This window comes from Cibotium barometz, chromosome 4 (assembly GCF_041138505.1).
Source record: "Cibotium barometz isolate CiBa-2024 chromosome 4, ASM4113850v1, whole genome shotgun sequence".
NCBI lineage: Eukaryota > Viridiplantae > Streptophyta > Polypodiopsida > Cyatheales > Cibotiaceae > Cibotium > Cibotium barometz.
Window position 1 is genome coordinate 38,576,123 of NC_141049.1, and position 22,883 is coordinate 38,599,005.

At 44.4% G+C, this 22,883-nt stretch overlaps 1 protein-coding gene across 2 annotated transcripts; it reads left to right on the forward strand.

The window, feature by feature from the left end:
* Positions 1–1,620: 1,620 nt before the first annotated feature.
* LOC147639233 (chaperone protein dnaJ 10-like) lies at positions 1,621–22,174 on the forward strand. Of its 2 annotated transcripts, none has more exons than XM_086788651.1 (10): positions 1,621–1,837; positions 9,618–9,677; positions 9,773–9,855; positions 9,980–10,139; positions 16,709–16,838; positions 17,059–17,217; positions 17,618–17,781; positions 17,887–17,967; positions 18,094–18,196; positions 21,603–22,174. In XM_086788651.1, the coding sequence occupies exons 1-9, from the start codon at positions 1,760–1,762 to the stop codon at positions 18,163–18,165; spliced, it is 987 nt and encodes a 328-aa protein (XP_086644777.1). In that variant the 5' UTR covers positions 1,621–1,759; the 3' UTR covers positions 18,166–18,196; positions 21,603–22,174. The 2 variants fall into 2 exon arrangements, with proteins under 2 accessions (XP_086644777.1, XP_086644769.1); XM_086788643.1 differs by having other exon boundaries at positions 21,606–22,174.
* Positions 22,175–22,883: the final 709 nt, after the last annotated feature.

Below are 22,883 nucleotides of genomic sequence, written 5' to 3' on the forward strand. Positions count from 1 at the left end.
TTTAAACAAGGGAGTTCTATATGGAGTAAGGAGTAAAAAAAATTGAAGATATATGGATGTGTAATGTGGTTTTGACCCATTTCATTTGGGGTCAATCTCCTAAAAGAGGTATGCCCAAAGTGAGAGAGATCTCACATGGATGGGGAAAGGTACGTTTTTTTAACAAGAAGGTTCTATATAAAGCAAGGAGGAAAAAAAATTGAAGACATATGGATATCATGTGGCTTTGACCCATTTCAATTAGGATCAATCACACCATGTCTCCTAAAAGAGGCATGCCCCAACCTAGAAGTTACTTTAATGAAGTATTTATGAAGCAAAAAGAAAAGTAAACACTTGTCATATAATGAATGTGTAAGCTTTCTTTTAGGCTTATGCATTGTTCACCTACACTTGTAACTATAAAGCACCCTTATGGTACCCTTATGGTTTTGCTTTAAACAACAAAAAAGAATTTCGTTACAAGTTTGAAAGCTTTAAGGTCACCTCATGTTATGATGAACAAAGTGTTGCCCACATGTCATCATGATGAAAAGAGCTAGAGGTGTGCAAGGAACTTTTCATAGGATTACATAGATGTGTAAGGTAAGTGTCATGAGTAAGGTGGGACATGGCAAGGAGAAGGTGAAATTCAATGGTTAGGTGCAGACATACAAGTAAGAGGAGAAGATGGATGGATGCTCAACATGTTCTAGAAGTGACTGAAAGGGTAGAAGTTTGAAATGTTAGAGTTGCGTAAAAGATGGTAAATTACAACTCATTTGCAAACAAAAGTTAAGCTTCTGTTGCAAGTTGGATCATGTCTTGGTATGAAAAATGGGTTGGGAAAATAAAAAAGATGAACAAGATAGAAAGTTTCTTAAGTAGGATGACTTTATTACTCTTGTTGCTTACAAATGACTTAAGTGCACATAAATAATCTTTAATGTAAGGGATGGAAAAAGGCAACTTAAGCATATAGAAGTAATAGCGACATAGTTGTTATTCTAGACTCTACTAGAAATAATACATTATTAATAAGGGATGGAAAAAGGCAACTTAAGCATATAGAAGTAATAGCGACATAGTTGTTATTCTAGACTCTACTAGAAATAATACATTATTAATAAAGCACATCACAAAGCCATGTTCTCTATTCTTTAATTGTTTCCTAGCTTTCACTAACATAAATAATTTTCCATAAGCATGAAAGCAGAAGGGGTGGAAAAAGGCAACTCGAGCATATAGAAGCAATAGCGACATAGTTGTTGTTCTAGACTCTACTAGAAATAATACATTATTAATAAAGCACATCACAAAGCCATGCCCTTTGTTCTTTAATTATTTCCTAGCTTTCACTAACATAAATAATTTTCCATCAAAATGATGTATTTTTCCTATGCATGGTATAGAATATTAAAATATTGAGTATAACAATGACTTAATATGAGTATTACTTAGAGCCTAATCCCCGCACAATGATGGTAATAGAAGTGATAATAACGAGGTTAATTAAATTGCAAGGAAAAGGCAAAATTTTTGTATAAATATTATTTGATGGGTCAACATTCTGGAAGCACTTAGCTCCAAATTATTTGACATGTACTAAGAGCATCGCTTGAAAAAGCGCGCGCGCGCGCGCGCTCACATCACGATCACTACCACGATCGAGACACCCATCTCTGAAACTCCGCGTAACCCACAGTTTTTCAAAAATCACGCGTTTTTTCTTAATCAGGATCCTGCATCCCATTGACAGAACCCAGTTTCTTGCAAAGCCATGGCCGAATACTATGCCGTGCTTGAAGTGAATTCCAGCGCCAGTACAGCTGATATCAAAAAAGCATACTACCTCAAGGTAGTCTTCTAATGCAGAATTAATATTCATATTAATCCCAATCTGGCCATGCTAAGTGTACCTGTCGATTGATTTGTGTTGACCTTAATCTTTTTTTTTTGGGGTGCTAATTAGATCTTGCAGGCCTATGCGACCAAGAAGCCCTTGATGATTTAAAAAGAAAAGATCAATTCGATGCTTTTCTGGTCAATAGTAGACAAGAGATTATCAAATAAGATTATATTAGACCAGATATTATCACGTAATAATATGTTTTAGGGAGGAAATAGTGAAAGATGATACATTTGGACATTTTCATGGTGGTCTGGATTTATCTTTTGCAGCCATTCAATCATTGTTATTTAAATTATACAGTGCAAAATAGCATTTATCACTCAGCTTGAAGTTCATGGCTCAAGTAGACCATTGATCGTAAGCAGCAATGTTTCATGCCCATGAGTAGGTAGTACACATGTTGAGACTTGGCCCAGACTCTCAGTAATACAACATTATTCCTTGATAGCATGGCAGAGAGGGCCTTGAGCAAGTTGGGGCCCTTTCTGAGGTGGGATTCAAATATCCGCCTGCTCAAAGCATCAAGAACGCCGAGGGATTCTGAGGATGGCCTTGACTAAGTGGCAAGCTCAGAAATGGTGCTTATGTAGGTAATAAGGATAAGCTCTTCCTCATAGGCAAGGAATGACCCTGTTTGTGGGATGAGTGAGATTATTGAGCTGAGATGGGAAGATTATAGACGCTTGGATGGATGGATGCGTATTATGTGTCACTGTCTACCAAGGCCTAAGAGCTTGCCAAGGCAGGAATATCGGTGACTGCCTTCTAGTTGTAAGTTGAGTTGGTTGACACTTTTTGGACAGGGAAAAGCTCTCATAAAATTTGTGACTTCTTCCTTCATAGATGTAGCCCTTCATTCAATCTCAAGCTCCATTTCTTTTCAGACGTACCTTGGTCGAAAGATAACGATATCCTTATAGACTCTAGGTGAAATCATCAAATGTACTCTTACCAGGTTAACATCCGCTGGTGCTGGATTAATGATCTCCTGTTTCAAGTATTTACTCCAGTTCCGGGCTGCCCTTTCTGCCAAATACCCCTTTTAGACCCAACCTTCCCTTTGAGTTGCTTCTTCCCACAATATTTAGGTTTGTAAAAGGTTCTGGACTACCCAAAAAGTAAAACATTGAAGGTATTAGCCTTAGCTTTTACACCCTGAGCTTGTTATGCTCCTTTATCACTGACATATTACCAAATTCAATGGTTCAGCATGGCCAGCAGCTATGGGGCTGGTATGGGGCCGGAGGTGCACTGGGGGCTGAAAGTGGGGGGGCTGCTTGGGCTAGTTGGGAGCTCCAGCTCTCATCCGAAGTTTTACAAGGGTATTTTGTTAGGTGGGAAACCGCTTATTGAAAAGCAACATGGGTCAAGAATGAATATTTGGCAGACAGGAGGGCCAGTACACAACAACATTGACCTAAGCATGGATGCTTAGAATCCAAGGAATCGGGGAGCTCTTTATTTGAAAGTTTTTTTCTTTGAAGAGAGAAAGTTGTAACATCACCATAGTCCTTATTCATCAGCTCCTCAGTCTCCCCAGTCATAGGTGTCACCAGTCCGCAGTGCGCAGCAGCATCCACCACCGTCATTCGCAATCAACCAAACTTCAATAAGTATGATGGTAAGTGTGATCATTCATCAGTTAATCAATTTATTCATCAGTTTAATGCTCATTTTCCATTAGCTAGGATCACAGACCCACAAGATAACACTTAGCGGCTCCCTATCTCAGTGGTGAGGCAGTCACTTGGTGGCAGCATTGGTCTAGTATTCATACAGACCAGGCCACAGGTGTCACAGCCTTTGACTGGAACATCTTTGTAAGTGACCAGAAGACCAGATTTCTTCCGTCCCAGTACATGACCGATCTGAAAGATGAGTTCTATGGACTCAGATAGAACGGATCCCCAGTGCTTTAGTTTTCCGGAAAGGTTATTACTTTAGCACAGCAGTTAGGGCTATCTGCGCAGGCCAAGATGGAGCAATTCATTCGTGGATTGGATTCTAACATTCGGTTCATAGTTCGTAACTTTGAACCTAGTACATATGATCGGGTTTTGACTCTCGCTCAGAATGAAGAAATGAAGATGAATGGAGGCAAGCCCAAGTAGTCATCTCAGTCCAGTACCAAATCCCGACAGGGGAAGGGTAATTCGTCTTCTAAAGACACTAAGACAGACAACAGTCCTAGCTCTAGTTCAGGGGGGCTAAGGAATCCAAGCCTAAGAAGACCCCTGAGGAAAAGGCTCAAGCAGGCATTACTGGAGGTTATCTTCCTCCAGAGGAGCAAAGACAGTATTAGTCAGAAAACCGATGTTTTTTCTGTCATACCATTGGGCATGGTAAGAAGGATTGTCCAAAAAGACAAGCGGAGCAAGCCTCCAAAGAGCCTTTTGCCACAGTTGCCACAGTATCTCCCGCTCCTCCAGACCCGCCTGCTACCACAAATGCAATTTAGATCTTACCTTCTATGCATTCCATGCCATCCGTGGTACTTGATGCTAAGCAAGAGGGTGAGGCAACAACCACACAGAAGAGCCTGATTCGAGCTTATGGCTCTGCCAAGGGTCGACATTTGACATGGGCAGTTTTGAGGACGCTATCTCTCCCCAGTTGGCTACCAACATGAGCTGTACCTTAGTGCCCTATCATTTGGAGGTAGACGGGTTTGCACCTGGTCTCCGCACCCACATTTCCCAGAAGGCACAGCAATTTGCCTTTGAAGTTCAAATAAACTCACAAAACTCAGGATACAGAAGACGGTGTGAGCGTTTGTGTGACAGGATCTTCCAATACAAAGACTTCTGTTGCATATCACATAATGCTAAGCCATAGAGATCAACACTAATCACACGTGCAGTGATGACACGGGAACTAGAAGAGAGAGACTCTTTACCTAACCTACTACTACACATTGCCAAAATGAATACATACACTGATGGTTATGATTTGATGTAGATCTGGACACTTGAATGCTGTGTGTTAATGCAATAGTGCATATCACTAATTGTACTTGAGTCTAGTTGCTGATCCAAAGCTTTACAGGGCTTAAAAAGTTAAATGTGCTATGTTGGGGTTGCTTACTGCTGATCCATGTCTGGACTTGCCTTTCCCATGCTTAATGAATGAAGAATGACCGTAGACCTTCTTTATAGGGGTTTTGATCATAGGTCATATGCTGGTCAGCCAGCCCTTTGGTCCCAAAACATCATAAAAACATGCTCAGATTGTGCCCAATATATGTCTCGACCATTGGTGCATGTCGTAGGCACTTATGAATACTTATTAGGTCGCTAAAATTGCTCCAATCTGCCCATATATGTTGAACTTAGGAAATAATCATGTTTACGTGGCACTAGATTAAGGTGTGTACGTGATATGTGCATGCACATACACATTAACCTTAGACCAATGGACTTCAAAAATCCCCTAGAATTGTGTATATAAAAGCCTTCTACACAAGGTCTAATATTAAATACATGCTGCAATATAAATTCGCCACATGTAACGGAGAGGGGAAATATACCCCATATACAAAGGGAAACACGGGTACATAGGGTATAAGGCCAAGAATAGACCAATTCTTGTCATCATCTACTAGAGGGTGGGGTCATTCGTGAGAGACCCCCTCATTGTGGGGCATGCTTGGCTGGCCATGAGAATAGACTAATTCCTGTCATCTACTAGAGGGTGGGCTCATGGGTGAGAGAGACCCCCTCATCGTGGGGCGTGCTTGGCTGGCCATGAGTGTTGCGTGGATGGGGACTCACACCTCTCCTTTGCCAACTGGTAGGTTGCCATTGCTGCTGCTGCTTTTGATGCTGTCGTTGGTGTGCTTGGATGCCTTGTTGCTCTCTTGACCTCCTGTGCCTTGGTTGCTTCTTAGCTTGAGGGTGGCATGGCTCTGAACTTTCGACCGGCCACCCCCAACCCTTTGTTGGGCACTTTCTCCAAGGCCTGCACAACCCTCTCTTTCTCCCCACTTAGTACGAACCAGAGTCCATTTTTGACAAAGTGACGACCCTTCACAGAGCAGACAGAGTTGTATGATACTCAAGAGGCTATGTACCGGGAGATCACGGCAGAGGAGGTAGGGTTGCAGAGATCAGCACAGGATGAGGGGGAGATTACAGATTATGGCAGGCATTTTCTCACACTCGGGAGTGCACATGGGTTGGTCATATACAATGGCTTATCGAGATGGCAAGGATCAGATGCTCTCACACACTGGAACTCTAAAGGGGGAGCGAGCACAGTGGACTACTTGATGGGATCTCCTTCATTGATACCTGATGTGCGGGGTTTCACGATTTCCAGTAGGTCCATTGGCATAGCAGCCAATCATGCATACTTGAGTTTCACACTAGTAGGTAGATCCCCGAGAGATGGGCTAGCCACTCATCTACCTAGGTACCCGAGATATCAGTTTACACGTGAGACAGTTGGGGTTTATCGAGATGCAGTATTTGATGGCTTGTTCGCTTTAGACCCGCATAGCCCTCTGGACGAGATCACGAGATGATTGGCAGGTGTACTACATGCATCCGCCTCATATGCGTTTCCCTGCACTATTATCCCTTCCACCCACCCTCGCAACACTGTCCCACAGAACAGTTGGTATGATGATGAGTGTCATGAGACACGAGCACAGCTACAGCGTGAGATTGCCATTGGGTCTCACACGCATAGACAGGCTAGGATGATCTTTCGGCGCCTTGTGCGGAGGAAGAAACGAGCCTATTTGGCTAAGCTAGAGGAGGAGATCTACCAACTCTTCCTGGGGAAGGACAGCAAGAGGGCATGGAAGATGTTTCAGGAGAGACAGCCTGGTACTCCGATTACTGCACCTGAGGCATGGCATACTTATGCTAGAGAGCTATATGATGCACCAGGACAGCCCCCCACCCCCCCTCCACTGCGAGCTAGACCGACTAGCAGCACCTTTTTTACTATGCGGATGGTGCTAGATGCGATAGACAGGTTACAGAATGGAAAGGCACAGGATCATGATGGGCTAGTTGGAGAGCACTTCTCATATGCACGAGACACTTTGGCTCCGCTCATCGTACATGTGTTTAATCGTGCCATTTGTGAGGGTTTCTCGACAAGCTGGACAGAGCGTATCATTGTACCACTCTTTAAGAGTTGGGACCCCATGGTACCAGAGGACGATCATGATTGGTCATTACTTGGCCAAATTATATGGCTCTATATTGGAGTCGGAGCTGAGCCGATGGGCAGAGAGGAATGGTCATCGAGCACATGGATAGGCTGGCTTCAGGAGAGGATTTACTACCTTGGATCACATACTGACACTTCGGGCACTTATTGAAGAGGGCAGGGCACGTAAGAGAAGGATATACTGTTGCTTTGTGGACTTCCGCAAAGTCTTCGATACCGTACCATGTGCCAGGCTTATGCACAGATTGCATGACATTGAGGTACCCGAGGATATGCAGTGGGGGATATATGCTTTGTATGAGTTTGTGACAGGCAGAGTCTGAGCTCCAGGCGGACTATCCGATAGGGTGACCAGCACGATAGGGGTGAAGCAGGGATGCCCGCTATCGCCCACCCTCTTTGGACTGTACATTGATGCGGTCTCTGATTATGTAGACAGATTGGGAGGCCTAGGGGCATGCCTGGCAGGGGTGTTGATACCCATCTTGTTATATGTTGATGATATTGTTCTAATCTCAGACTCTCCGAAGGGATTATAGAGACACCTGGATGCATTACAAGCTTTCCGTGCGGATAAAGATCTGACAGTGAACCTTGGGAAAACCAAGCTTATGGTGTTTAACACCACACAGGCATGGGTGACGAGATTAGAGCCTCAGTTCACTTTCCGAGGGGAGCCGGTAGAGTACGTCAGGTCATATGTCTACTTGGGAGTTACTTTCACAGGACCGCGTTTCTCCCTGAAGGAGGCAGCAGCAGCAGCTAGATTAGCTCGAGGGCATGCAGCCTTGGGGGCACTTGAGAGGCAGTGTGCACACATACAGTTTCAGGAGCCACGCACCAAATTGTGGCTATTTGATACGCTTGTCACACCGACCCTCCTGTACGGAGCTCCAGTTTGGGGGCCTAGTATACATCACAGATCTTAGAGAGGGACAGATGAGGGATGGAGGAAAATGGAGAGACCACTGATTATGATGATTGCCCGCATGATTCGGAGCAAATCGTCAGTACCACATGAGATTGTTCGGGCTGAGCTGGGTGCCCCCCCAGTAGTAACCAAGGCCCTATTGCAGGCAGTTATCTTTTTATAGCGGCTATGGGAGCTCCCTCAGCAAAGGTACTCCCGATTGGCATTGACCTCATCCATACAGTTGGCAGAGGATGGATCATTGTTGGTATGCTCAGATGAGATCATGGTTCGACCTACATGGTTTGCGGATAGAGGCACTACCACCCTTTCAGTACAGCCTGGATTGTCCATTTTTGGATCTCACCCGCTCAGAGCAAAACCGCGTGATCAGGATGGATATCATCAGAGTGGACACAGAGAGGACATGGACTAGCCCCCTTGAGCCCTTGGGCACGAAAATGGCTCACTACAAGAGCCATTTTCTACACCTCTCACCGGATGATTTTATCACCTGGGATACGTTGTGCCATTGGACAGATCCGGACCTCATCACACCAGCTGCGGATTGAGACAGGGCGATATGTGCATCAGATCTTGGATGACCGCATTCGTCAGCTATGCTACCAGGAGGTAGAGACAGGGGAACACTACATTTGCCGATGTACAGTCTATTATGAGATCCGAGGGAGATATCACTGCCTCTTCTGAGAGGGTTTTGGGCCGTTACGCAGGGTCATGGATCAGAGATGCTTGGGATTGTTTCTACTTGATCTCAGGAGACGCGGAGAGACTCTCTTGGCAGACAGGAGGCTGAGCCATGATGTACCTAGACCCTGACAGATTTCTTCGGCCGCACCAGCACCAGCAACCTAGCCCACACACGTCCTGATACCTCCTCCATTGGGCCATCAGGGCACCGACCACGCTCCCAAGGAGTCAACACTGATAGAGCAGTTATCTTATGTCGTGCTCGTCGGCCACGCCCACCAGGATCCCGACCACGGCATCCTCACCATCGCCAGATCAGAGCCATTATTGCTCGGCATTGGAGGCACCTACCTCGCTTCTATGACCTCTCCATTCTAGACAGCCCCATGGTGGAGATACTTGATCTAAGGAGAGGGCAACACTTCAACTGATCAGCATACATGGATCTACCTGATATACATTTTTTAGTATTTTCTAGTATTTTCTACTCAGTATCATCTCGGAGTCTTACAGTTCTGTTCTTATAACTGTAGGACAATCAGTTTATTGTACTTTTTAGTCTCATTTAGTTGTTCTCTTTGATGAGACACCAACTTCAGATGTACTCTCAGTTTTGGTCTCATAGGCCACTATGGCCTCTTAGAGACGTTAATATATCATTTAATTTCGTTTCTCTCTCTCTCTCTCTCTCTCTCTCTCTCGGAATAAATGAATCTCAAAACAACACAAGGTAGAATAGCACAAGGAATGTTGGTTGGATGAAAGAGTTGATGAAGAGTCAGAGTCATCATTATGCTAGACTGAGTTATGGTTCCAAGAGTACACTCTGTAATGCATACCATTGTAATGTACTTATTGTTCCATTGGAAACTTTGCCTGTCATCAACACTGTCATGAAACTGGTGTTTTGTTTTACTAACTCAGGCAAGGAAGGTGCACCCAGATAAGAATCCAAATGACCCTGAAGCAGCTATCAAATTCCAGGTCAGTGTTTTCTCACCTTCATCATGTTGGCAAACACTTACATACTTCATACACATGTCATGCTTGCACTCACCTTGTGATTGAACCATACACAGGTTCTGGCCGAGGCTTACCAAATCTTAAGTGACCCTATTCAACGGGAAGCCTATGATAAATATGGGAAACCGGGTGTGTCAGAGTAAGTGTTTGTCTTGATATTGGAGCCACATTTGTGAATTGGCTAAAAGTTTGCATTAATAGTTTGTGGAAGGTTCTACTCGTACACTCAAACAGTATTACCTATTTTGTTGTCATGTGTGCAGGGGTTGCATGATGGACCCAGCAACTGTGTTTGGAATGTTATTTGGTAGTGAATTATTTGAGGAGTATGTCGGGCAACTGGCTATGGCTTCTTTGGTTTCTATGGAAGTTCAAAATGGAGATAAGCCACTTGACATTAAACAAATTCAAGAAAAACTTGAGGTTTGCATTTCTCTAGAAGTGTAATGACCCTTGCATTCATGTGCATTTTTTGAATGTGTTTAAGTTATTATCTTGAGATGAAGGATCATGCTGAGGTGATATTAGAGAAAGGATCTTGGGTAGGGAGTGATCCAACATGGTAGGACTTGGGGGGCAATTCATACTGTGTTTGTTTTGTCTAAAGCCGCATAAATTCCTCCTTACCTTCTCCTATTAGACCAGGAAAACTGAAGTTGACTGCTTGTCTTTGAAACTTACCCTCTACGAAAAGTCTCTTGTTCCGAGACTTCTTCCAAGAAGGCCTATCTCAGGGATGGATACCTCTCCTAGTTTTGTCTTTGGGTTACTCAACTAAAGTTGCCTCTAGTGGCCCATGCATTAGGAAAGGGAGGTGTTGACAAGCCTGCTGCTAGAAAATCTTAGAATAGGTGTATTAAGTTTGAGGAATTCCACCTGCATATCACCATCTTGAACAATGATCAATTGTGATTTGGCATGCACACTAGAATACGAGAACCAACCATGCAAGAATTTTGGTTGAAACTGAAATGCTAGTGCCTTTTGTCAATTCACCACGGCTCTATTTCAAAATGTGTACTTTGATAAAACCTTTCCAGTTTTGGTGCACAAGGAATAATCCAACTTATTCTTGTGAAGCATAAGAATGTCTCTCGGTCCCTCCTATAGAATGGTGAAGTTGATCTCTCATAAACATGTGATCCTCATAAGCAAGGAAGGATTCCTACCAACGGGTGGTTCCATTCAGTCTTGGACCCTCGTCTGGTGCAATACATGACCAAGTCCAAGAGTTCTTTTTTTCCCCCCCCAAGAAAAGATCCTCCATTAGTTACCACAAGTACAGCCAACACGGCTAAGTACATGATCCAGTCTCAAACATGGGAGGCAAGAAAAATAATAGAAGGCAGAGAGGGGCTCTTCCTCGCTGGCTGGCCGCTCTTGGAGGAAGGCTATGGAGGGAGGGGAGAACAACCAAACAGGTGGCTTGTAAAGCCAAGTAACCTTGCTGTCTCTGACCCTGAGGAAAGGACTGCTGTTCCAAATCTGCAGAGAAGCCTGTCTGCACTTCCCCATATGCTCAGAGCCACCTCAAAGCTTCTCCCATTGGTCACAGAGGGTGTGTATGATGTCCATACATATGCTCCTGATGAACTCAGCTAGTGGCGTGGTAGTGCCCTCATGGCCTTGCTGCAGTGAGCGTGCCAAATGTGCCATGTTGCTATATTACTGATGATCTCCCATCTCTGGCAAGGGTCTGTGGGCCTCCTCCCAACTGGGGTTGCTGATAGCGTGGCTGTCATGGTACTGTGGTGTGTATTATGTCCATCCATATGCTCCTGATGGACTCAGCTAGTGGCGTGGTAGTGCCCTCATGCAGCGAGGCCACCAAATGTGCCATGCTGCTATATTACTGATGATCTCCCATCTCTGGCAGGGGTCTGTGGGCCTCCTCCCAACTGGGGTTGCTGATAGCGGGGCTGTCAAGGTACTGTGGTGAGAGAGAAGAAGGGCGAGGTCCTGTCCCGTCTCCTCATATGCTAGGTCAGTGTTGTCTTGGAAGCCCAGGTTACTGTCCCCCAGGTGATGGTGGGTGCTGGCAGGTGGTCCATGGTGGAGATGCACGGAGGATCTGCAACCAAACCTATTGTGCCTTGGGACAATCCCGAAGACAGGGCCGTCGTGACTGCAGAGGGTGTCCACTTCTAACAGAGAGCCAGCCGACCTCCAACTGCCATCTAGGTGCCCACTGCCAAGGTTTTGTGAGCTATTTGACAAAGGAAAAGAGTAATCTTCCGTGGTTGGAAGCTGCCCCACAGCCGCTTCCAAAAATCACGGAGAAAACATGCGGGGATGCCCTAAGCTTGCCAGTGTACTGCTTGTACTATCAACCTCTAGCATTTGGATGTTGCGGCCCAGACAGACTGCGTACTCAAAGAAGGGGGTGTCCGGGGCATCCTCGGGGGTGAAGGGATCCACTCACCAGGATCCCACCGTTGCCGCATCAGTGGTTGGCCCTCCCTTAACCATAATCTCCAAAATCTTTCTTTGGCCCCTTTGGCCGGGGGAGGGTCGATATGCCATTTGTGTTCGTGAAAAGCAATCACTCTCACCCTCTGTAAAGACAAGCTTCTGAGGTTTTTTGTCGGGGTGTGGAGAGAGAGAGAGAGAGAGAGAGAGAGAGAGAGAGAGGAGAGGACGGGGGGGGGGGGGGGGGGGGGGGGGGATCGGTTCAATCTGCCGTGTGGCCCTAAAGTTAAAGTCATGAAGGTGCCTCCATCTGCACCATTGGCTCCCATCGGGATATCATGTCTGGTAAAAAGCCCTACCCACTCAGGGGGAAGGGGCCCTTGGATTGGTGTGAGCCATTCAAGAGGAGTCGATGTCGAGGGTGAGCCTGTCTTTGCCTCAAATCCCTGCTAGGTCCTCTTGTGAGCCTCTGGTGGGAGCGCTTGAAGATGAGCCACTCTCCAAGAGATTGGGCCAGTCCCTCACTCAATGCACCCCATGAGACATGAGGACAAGAGCCTAGCATGTGGCCACTTGGAAGGGTAATCAAGGGGTTCCAAACCAGTGGTGGCTGTTGAAGTCTCTCCTCATGTACCAGGACTGGGGGCAGACTGGTGGAGAGCAGAACGAATGTGGTCCTAGACTCGGAACAGGCTGGCTGCGAATCAGTCCTCGAAGGTTGGGCTAAGGCCGGAGGTCCTCATCTCTGTGATGATCCGTCTTGGGCTTGGGGACCTGGGACCACCAAGAATTGGAGTGCGGGTGGAGAAGTGGCCCATGAGAAAGTCCTTCAGGGGCTCACCACCTAGGAGCCGTCCTCTTATGATCAGCTTGCCCAAAAGGGCTCTGCTCTGCATAGAAGGATCAATAATGCCTTGGCCGCCTCTGTGGCGAGGCTGCATGATGACTTTTCATGCCACCTTTGCTTGTGCCGGCCTTGCCACATCTGCTAGCCGAAAGGAAGTTGCGCATCAACTGTTGTACCTAACCAATACACGCTCTATAGAAGGCAGACACCATAGCTCTTCTTAGAGCTCAGAACCAGTTGCTCATGGAGTGTCTCCAACTCTTGGAGGCAACAGCAGCACGTCCTCCTCCGCCTCTAGTAGCCCCCGACTACATCTCCCTCTTCTTTCAGATGGAACAACAAAGAAGAGAAGACGAGGCCAGACGGAGAGAAGAAAAAGGAGAAGAAGCAAGAAAACAACAAGAAAAAGCAGAAAGACGGGACTATGAGGAAGCCCAATGCAGGATTGACGAAGACCGGTGTTAGGCCAAACCGCCGCTCGGGAGCACCAACGAGAGCTCGATCGAGAACGTATGTTACTCGAGCACCAAAGGGAAAAGGAGGCCATTCATCTTAGATACCAGTAACAGTTTAGCAGAGGGGAATGTCATGTGCACACCCATCAGGTGTACAAGTGGCATGGCATCATCAAGCATCCATAAACATCAGTACCTTAGTCTTCATCAACATGTAGGGCATTTATTTGCATCAGGTCGGGGCTGTTAGCCCCGGCTAACAGCCCCGACCTGATGCAAATAAATGCCCTACATGCTGATAGTCTTCATCAGCATGTAGGGCTGATGAAGACTAAGGTACTGATGTTGGTGCTGAAACAGCCCCATATACATGCTTATGCTGATATATGCCTGAATAATACTTGGATTAATGCTTAACTGTCCTGATTAATGTTTATGGATGCTTGATGATGCCATGCCACTTGTACACCTGATGGGTGTGCACGTGACATGTACCACATGGTAGCTCAGACCTGGTTCGCCACCACTGCATGACCAACGAGTGAGAGTCAGCGAGTGAGCCTAGTCGTGCTCGAGTAAAGAAGCTTCTTCCGAATGCACACAAGGAGGGGGCAAGCTGCTGCTCTGAGGTGATGTCAATCCTGACCTGGCAACCAAGATAACGAATTGGGTTACCCACACTGGAAGGACTGTTGGGGTATGGGGTGAGCTAACCCAAAATCCACATAACTTGTGCCAATTGATCTGTGCACCTGAGGCCAAAGATCTCAATGGCATCCATGAACCTTTGGAGATTCTCCTCATCTCTGGAGAGGTAGGCCATTGTGTCATCTGCGAATTCTGAATTGAGGAGCTCCTCTTGAGATCTGATAGGAAGCTTGAGGCCCTGTAGTCCGGTCTCCTAGGAAGCTAAAAAGTTTGTCATCGTCTCCGCCACAAAGAGGAAGAGGAAAGGTGCAAGGAGACATCCTTGGCGTACTGAAACTGAATGAGAAACCGAAAACCTAGCGTCCTGAGCGCCCTGGATAATGACCTGACTATGAGGGGCCGAGTAGAGGGCAAAGACACCTCTGATCCAGGTGGCAAGGAAGCCAATCCTGCACATAGTCCCCTAGAGAAAGCCCCAATCCGTCCTCTCATAGGCTTTCTCGAAATCCAGAAGGAGAACCGCTAAGTCCTGCTGACGTAAAAGGGTCGGTGATCGCCTCCCAAAAGGTGAAGATGTTATTCAAGATGCTCGTATCCTGGATAAAACCTGCCTGCGTGCCATGGATCAGATTTGGGAGGTGCGGCGACAGCGGCTGATGGTTTTGGCTAGGATTTTGTAGGCTTACCCCAAGAGGGTGATAGGTCTCCACTGGTGAATCTCCAATGTGTTGCCTCCCTCCTTGGAGATCAAGTGAATCAAAGCCTTCGCCTCCCTCCTTGGGGATCAAGTGGGTCAAACGCTTCGCCAATCTCTCTGGCATAGATCCGGAAATCATGATCTCATTGAAGGCTGCTCGGAAGCGGCCTCCATGAGCTCATCGAAGGCTACTTGGAAGCAGCCCTCTATGATCTCATTAAAGGCTGCTCAGAAGTCGCCCTCCATGAGCTCCCAGTGACAAAGAAATTGGGGAACCGGAAACCCATCCTCGCCTGGGCACTTGCCTCTAGGGAGCGCCTCTTTAATCTCCTCGGAAGAGAAGGGTGTCATCAAGAGAGCCGGTGGGACCACCTCATGCTTGTTGCTAGATCCTCTCTGTCGCATCCTGAACCAGCAGGAGTGAGGCTCTGCAGTGAGGAGGGAATTGAAGAAACCATGGCAACCTGGGGCGGTTCAGAAACAACGGTTCCATCCAATCCTCTAAGCCTCCGGATGCCATACCTCCAGTGGTGAGCCATACCTCCAGTGGTGAGGCCTTGTGCTCTCGAAGAAATCCCTTGTCCCTCAGTCTCTGGCTTGAGTCCAGAAAGACACGTGGGCATGGAATTTGTACCCCTCTCTCCTCTCTTCTATGAAGCTGATCTCAGTGTAGGCTGTGGCCATTTGAGCCTCAAGCCAAGGGCTGTCTAGTGTGTGCTTCTGCAGGGGAGGCTAGACTCCAGCGGAGACACCTTTCATGCTCTCTAAACTCTGCTAGCGTGGTCTTAGCTGCCTCTTGGAGAATGGCGTTGATCTTGCTGAGCCCAGTATCGAGAGTCATTGCTGTTGTGCCCTCCTGAAAAACCAAGCTCTCCCACAGTTCCTCAATCCTCTTGCAAATCTCCAGGTCCTGGATCAAGCTCTTGGGTATACAGGGGCTCTGCTAACTATCTTGTCACCGAGGGTTCTCTAGAGAGAGGATGATGAGAAAATGGTCTGAAAAGGTAGTGCCGGCTAAAATACCCACCAAGCCACCTCGTCCCCACCAGCCCACGCATCAACATAGAAACGGTCTAGACGGGAGAGGTTGGAGCCTGCGCTCCTTGTGTCAGATCGGAAAATCTCAGACTCCCCTGGCTACGCCTGAACTCCAGGAGATGCCAAGGGTTGTGTCCCTTGATGGCAAAGGCAAGCTCCTCCCAAGCCACAAGCAGCCAAGCCCTTCACCAGAAGTGGTATCCTGGCTACCACCTAGTCTATCCTCCGTGGTCTCCAGCATATTAAAGTTGCCCCCCATACATGGAAATCAGCTTGAAAGAGGCCCTGTTGAATCATGCTCCAGAAGTCTGCTCGACTTGCCATGGAGTTAGGGGCATAAATGTTGAGGAGGCCCACCTGGTCCTCCCCAAGTCTGATAATCACCCACTGTGCCCTCCTTGGGACTATGGTGCCAGAGTCCACTGCCGGAAGAAGCTGCTCGCTAACTGAGATACATACTCCGCCCTGGATCTGAGATGAGCCAAAGGTGGATGACCAAAATGTGTGGCTCCTGCCTGCAAAATCTTCTCGCATTTGCGGTACGAGCAGTTGACAAGTGATACTCCTGAAGAAAGAGAATGTCAATAGAGCCTCCTAACAGAGCAAAGGTGGTCAAATGAAGAAGTCAAAGCATTTCTCCTCAGCAAGGGCAGAATATGTTATAAATTTTGAGTGGGAACAAACCACATCCAATATGATACATATGATGGCTTAGTCAAAGATGGTAGAATTCTCTCTTTCATACACCGTTGTGAACAACATTCAGCAAGGACTAATTTGAGAAGTCCAAGCCATGACAATTGGTCCATTTTTCTCAAAATAACAAAGCCCTATTGGTGTTTCATAAAATGTGAATCACTTTTTAAACAGCATACAACCTTTTTTTCTTAATATACAGGTCACTCAAAAGAGTCGAGAGGAAAGCCTTGCGCAGAGCTTGAAAGACCGTTTAACTTCGTACATTCAAGGTGATAAGGAGGGCTTCTTACTTGGGATGAAAGCTGAAGCAACCCACTTATCAAAAGCAGGTACATTGTAGATCTGAGAGAGATACACGTGCACACATGCACATGTAGACCACACACCCACTGTGTACATGTATCTATTTGTGTGTGCACATTGTGGGTGCATGTATATATTTATCGGGGTTCAAACTCACGTCCCTTTCTAGGTGTGATAACCACTCAAGCAAGGGCCTACCTCTTCTTTTTGAAATTCGGACTTACAAAGTTCGGTTTTTCTTGACAGCATTTGGCAAATCAATGCTCCGAACAATCGGTTATGTTTATGAAAGACAGGCTGCAAAAGAGCTTGGAAAGAAAAAAATCTACTTTGGTGTGCCCTTTTTAGCTGAGTGGGTACGCGACAAAGGCCATTTTATCAAGTCACAAGTCATTGCAGCAAAAGGTAAGTGCTATAACTTGAAACTCAGGTGAAACAGAGGGTCTTTATAGACCAGATTCCCTGTCCATCACATGGGCGGGGTTGGATCCAGCCCATGAGGGACAGGCAGGTGAGATCTCCCCTTTTAATCGACTGGGGCTATGTATACAGACTCCTGCAAATGTGAGGAGAAGGGGAGAGAATCCTGATAAAAAGGGTGAGATCCTTCCTGCCCATCCTCATGGATGGGGAGTCAAGAGGAGATCTCTCCTGCCCATTCTCATGGATGGGAGTCTCCCCCATCCATCTCCCAGCCCACCCAAGCAAATAGGTAGTGTCTGTAAAGCTCCAAAGACACTTTTTTATCTTTACCTGGAATCACATCAATGAGGTGTAAGATTCATTGACATACTTTTTGAAGCAGGTGCAATTTTTCTAATGAAATTGCATGAAGACATGAATCAGCAAAAAGATAGCATGGATGCACACTCGGGGACTTTTGAAGCTAGAAAAGAGTTGTTGGTAGATTCCCTTTGGAAACTCAATGTTGCCGATATCGAAGTTACAATATCTCATGTTTGTCAAAGGGTATATGTTTTTCACAACTCTTGAACAGGACATCATTGAGATTATTTTCTTTTATTTTTTTCTGTCCCCTTGTTTTATCAAGGGTCTTCTTGTAACATTGAACAGGTGTTAAGGGAGAAGATGGTAAAAAAAGATGTTCTTAGAGCTCGTGCAAAAGCTTTAAGGAAGCTTGGGAAAATCTTCCAGGTATGAAAATGAGCACTCTGCAAAGTAAGCAGTTTTACTTTGGATCAAGCCAGCTCATAGTGCTTCATAAGAAAAGGTGCATTGTTTTTTTCTAAAATAAAGCTCTAACTTTTATTTCCTATGAAGGCTCAAGGAGCAAAATCGAGCCATCAGAGGGAAAACCTTACTACAATGGACTTTTTCTCCCAATCACGTTGACAGATTTCATGTAGATGAGGAGTAAGAGGAGGTAATTTACTGTTGCTAACATTACAGAGTGACACATACATGTGCATGCGTGCACTCGCACACACATAGGACACACATGCATAAACACTAATACATATTACACACATAAACACACACATATACATATACACAGTTTTGATACATGAAAATTGTGCACATACTTTTTTTTTTTTTTTGGGGGGTAAAAACGATGTTCTATCACACTGTACAAGGAAAGAAGCCCTCAAAAGTGAGGGAAACTTCTTCAAGATCAAAAGCAGTGGAAAAACAAGTCTAACTGCAGTTGGTCCATCTCATGTAGTCTGGCAATCATATAGAGATTGGCATAGATTGTTGAAAATATAAGTACTTGCCAATCTGTGTAGAGTGAAAAATCAGGTGATTGCGGCCAATCCACAGTGTCTAAAGAGTCCAAAAGCGTGTCTAAGCAAGGAAACTTGCATAATCAGCCGGTCTTAGGTGTGATATCTCCCAAAGATCCAGAAATGCTTGGAGAAGCAACATTTTGGAAATCTTCTAGCCAAAGAAACAGATCATCTGAGCGAGAAATCTATGGTATCCAAACAAGCCCACAATAATGAGACAGTCTCGTTGCAATTTGAGCATCTAAAACAAGAGGCAGAAGTATCCTAGTTTCACCAATAGGTAACACTCCAACCAAGCATTGCCAAAGGAAAACTCGCTACTTTGATGGCAATTTATTAGTCCAAATCTTTTGGAGATTTTGTTCCACCACTTCATTGTCTTATCCATATTACAAAGCCTGTTCAAATGAGCAGCAATCCATGACTCAAGAATTATCAATCTGTATATCCGGGACAGAGGATATGGAATTTGGGCAGGCATTATAGGCCTTTTTGGCAAGAAATTAGAGCTTTGTTGTAGCAATTTGAAGCAATTCCACTTGTCAATCAAGAGAAAAGCTTGCGGAATGTAATCATTTTGCCATCTGGAGAGACAACATCTTGGATTAGTTGTTTATGTTTAGTGGAAAGAAATTAAGCTTTCTTTGGCTCTTGAACTGCCAGAGGTTCCAAAAAAACTTCGCTCCATTGAATGCTCTCCAATCTTAGTGAGTTATCTATCTCAGAAGACCTTCTAGACCACTGCAAGTACTAGAGGACTTTTTTCCAATCAACAATCAGTCTAGTAGTGAAAGGACAGCCCAATATCTTCCCTTGCAACTTTCCAAGAAGAAAATCCCAATGTGTACATTGCCATCTGCCAAAAGGATCTGTTTTAAGTGTAGTACACGTAGTTGCAATCATCACTGTCCAAGGTTGGTCCTGAGCAAAAAAGTGGACAATAGTGTTGCTTTCCTTGTCAAAATATGATAATGAATATTCGTAATAATCAGCCCTCGAGGTATATTTGGCGAACAAATCCATTCACATCTCAAGTACCTAAGAGCTTTCTTCTGATGTCTAGTTTTCCATAAAATGTCCATGGTCTGAGACATGAAAGTAGTAATATATTTCTTTGTCCATATCCATGAGGCAAGAAAAACTGTACATAAGCAATCAAGATGGATTGAACTATCCTTAGTTGCACATGTAAGGCGAGGTAGGCAATTGCCAATATTTCAATTTTTCTTTTATCTTCTGAAAGACCCAATCTGTGGCATCAGTAAACAAATACATTCCACCCCAATGGGTAACCCAAATGTCTAACAATATCTATCCGTGGAAAAATCTTTCCATGCCATAATTAAGTGTGTCAATTTGATGTTGTAAGGGGTAGTAGTTTGGATTTGTGGAAATTGATGCACAATCTTGCAGCTTCCCCAAACAATTAGAGAGCCCTCAAGGATTTGCAAATCTTGCAGAGTGGAAGAAAAAGGAATCATTAGCATAAGCTTGCACCACTAAATTACGACCATCTAGCAAATGCAAATCCTTGATCTATGAGTTTGTCCATATATAGAAGCAAAGGGTGGGTGGCAGTTGCTTTTAGTGTTGCACTCAAAGGGTAGCCTTGCTTGACTGATTTACCCAATATCCAAGGATAGGACAATCCTTTGTGTAATATACAATGTGTTGTATATTAGGCAACCAATAAATGACTCGTTGCATTTTAGGCCCAAAATCAATTTTTGTAGCTATGAAATCCCATTGATAGCTACAAAATCCCATTGAACTGTAGCAAAAGTAGCAATAGTACATCCCGTTGCAAGTATTTGGCATACTCAATGCCCACATAAGCATTACAGATGCTATCTGTGATTTGTCTTTGAGGTACAAAATCATATTGGGCTTGATGTAATCCTTTGTGTCATATCTTTTTGACTCTACGGTGATCATCTTAGTGACGATCTTATAAATATTATGCATAAGAGTAATCGGGCACCACTCTGAAAAATTGTGATAAAGCTGCTTTTGGCATCACACCTTGTTGCCATGATTGATTGATCTTAAGTAATAATGGATCCTCAAGCAAGTCCCAGAATTGCAAAAAGAATTCCATAGTCAATCCATCCCATCCAAGAAGATTTCCATTTGCCTAAGGTCTTGAGTGCATTGTCTATCTCCATAGACGTAAATAGGCTTTCTAGTTCAAAGGCTTCCTACACATCCATTATTTCTTTGACATTCTGAAGCAATTCTATACAAGCACGTGTCATAGAAGGGGTTTCAATAGGAGGCGATGCAAAAACTTGTTGAAAGCGAGTCAAACATAACAGTAGTACATTTTTCGTCCACTCTCCATTCTTTTGCACTCATGAGATGCATTGTTTTTATCTGGTTACATGTAAACTTTTAAAGCAAGCTTTAGATGAGCAGCCCTTGTCTAGGATAGGCTTCTGCATGGACCTGACTTGCCACTTTTGCAACTTTCTATAATTATTCAATTCAAGTTGATGCTTGGCATAACATATTTGATCCACTTCCTGAGGAGACAAGGAACAAACATGGCTAATTTCTTCGAGGGTTTGCAGCCCTCCTCATCCATAAAACCATTTACCATAATCTGCAAGCACCCCTAAAATTGTGCACATAAACATAGGCATGCACCACATGCACATGCACAGTTTTGGTACATGAAAATTGTAACTTGGGAATCAAGATGAGGATGTTGGCTATGGATCCAAAGGAATGCTTAAGTGAGATGAATTTTTACAAGACTCGAGCCATTCTTGAGGAAAATAGGGAATTGAGATGACTGGTAACTAATCACATGGTCTAGTGAAGCTCCACGTGAATGCAGAGGCACAGTGGCACGGTCTTTTTGGCTATATAAATAGAGGCATGGGGCAAGAAAATCTATGTTACTCGAATGCATGCTGCAAATTGTATTTCCATATTGTGTTGCCCACTATAATACAACAATACAGAAGGCTCTGTAAGACAAATGAAGCAGCAATATTATACTCGATATGCCACTTAATTGGGAATGTAAATTGGTTGCAGCAGCTCTCATGTGAAATATCAATGGCCACAACATTCCACAGATGACTCTTGGACAAGGATTTGTAGCTGGCCTTGCCTACAACAGGAGGAGGATTACACAAGCTGGAGATTTACTGTTCACACATCATCCCACAACATCTTTTCATACTGCATTTCCATTCTCTAGAATTGTATTGTACTAGGATGTCAAAAAAGAAGCAACCACACTTCCATGCTTTATGTAGCCTTGCAAATCCAAATCTTGAGTCAATAAAATATGGACCCCATGCTTGAACGTAGGCATAATGTCTACTGCTAGCATATGCACATAGCTATAGACATCATATGCATATAGCTATAGACATTATACCTACATAGTAAGGATGGTAGAGAATTCGAGTTTTAAGTGATTTTGCAACTGAGCATTGGGTGCAATATCTTTCTTTTGCAGGATTTTGACTGTACTATATAGCATTTAATAAATGCTTATTTATTAGATTTGGGACAAGCTGATTTAGCAGCATAATTGTGAAAATATTTCAAGTTTTGTCTGGCAAAAAAGAATATTACACACTTTCAACATTTTTTCACAATTGTAAAGGCTACCCAGTACTACATTAGCAAAACTTGGACATAAGCATGCACTATCTACATGCCTAATAAAATGAAAGTAGATGGGAGCACAAATTTGATCTAGACAATTGATGGGTTGGTTTAGAGAGACTATTTGAGCTTTCTTTTAGCTTTTTTGGACCCCTGGTATCCAAAAAGAGTCTTAACGAATGAAATGAAACTTAAAACAATGGTGTATTTAAACAACAGAATTACAACTGAAGTGTATGACTGATAAAAATTTAAGATAAGAATGTTGTAGGCCCATTGTTATAAATTTACCATGTCTACCTTGGCAAGGTGTTCCTACTCAAGACAAATCATTCTTGGCCACATGGTGGAAAAAAGATGGTTAAAGGTCATCAAAGAGAAAGGTCTGCAACAAAATGAACTATAAAGACTAGCAGTCCTAATAGCAATAGAATGCTAGGCATGCATCATAATTCTTAACAATTACCATTGCTTAATGGTTCCCAAAGTTAATGGTGATCCTTGTATACGTTTGGTGAGATCTTGCAAAGAAGTCTCCTCCCAATGATAAATAAGGTCTACAACTCATTAAAACTACAAAGCACAAAAAATGAAGTAGTTATTACAAAAGAGAGAAAACTAACACGAGAGACTCCAACATTTAGCTACTGTGAATTTGTTTTTCAATTTAAAAAGAATTTAATACATGAGCACAAGCGA

Bases quoted from the DNA above. Each gene is read 5' to 3' on its own strand.
- LOC147639233 (XM_086788651.1), top strand. From the start codon at position 1,760: ATGGCCGAATACTATGCCGTGCTTGAAGTGAATTCCAGCGCCAGTACA. The intron at 10,140-16,708 runs GTTTGCATTTCT...CTTAATATACAG, and splicing joins AAATTCAAGAAAAACTTGAG to GTCACTCAAAAGAGTCGAGA. The intron at 17,782-17,886 runs GTATATGTTTTT...AACATTGAACAG, and splicing joins TATCTCATGTTTGTCAAAGG to GTGTTAAGGGAGAAGATGGT.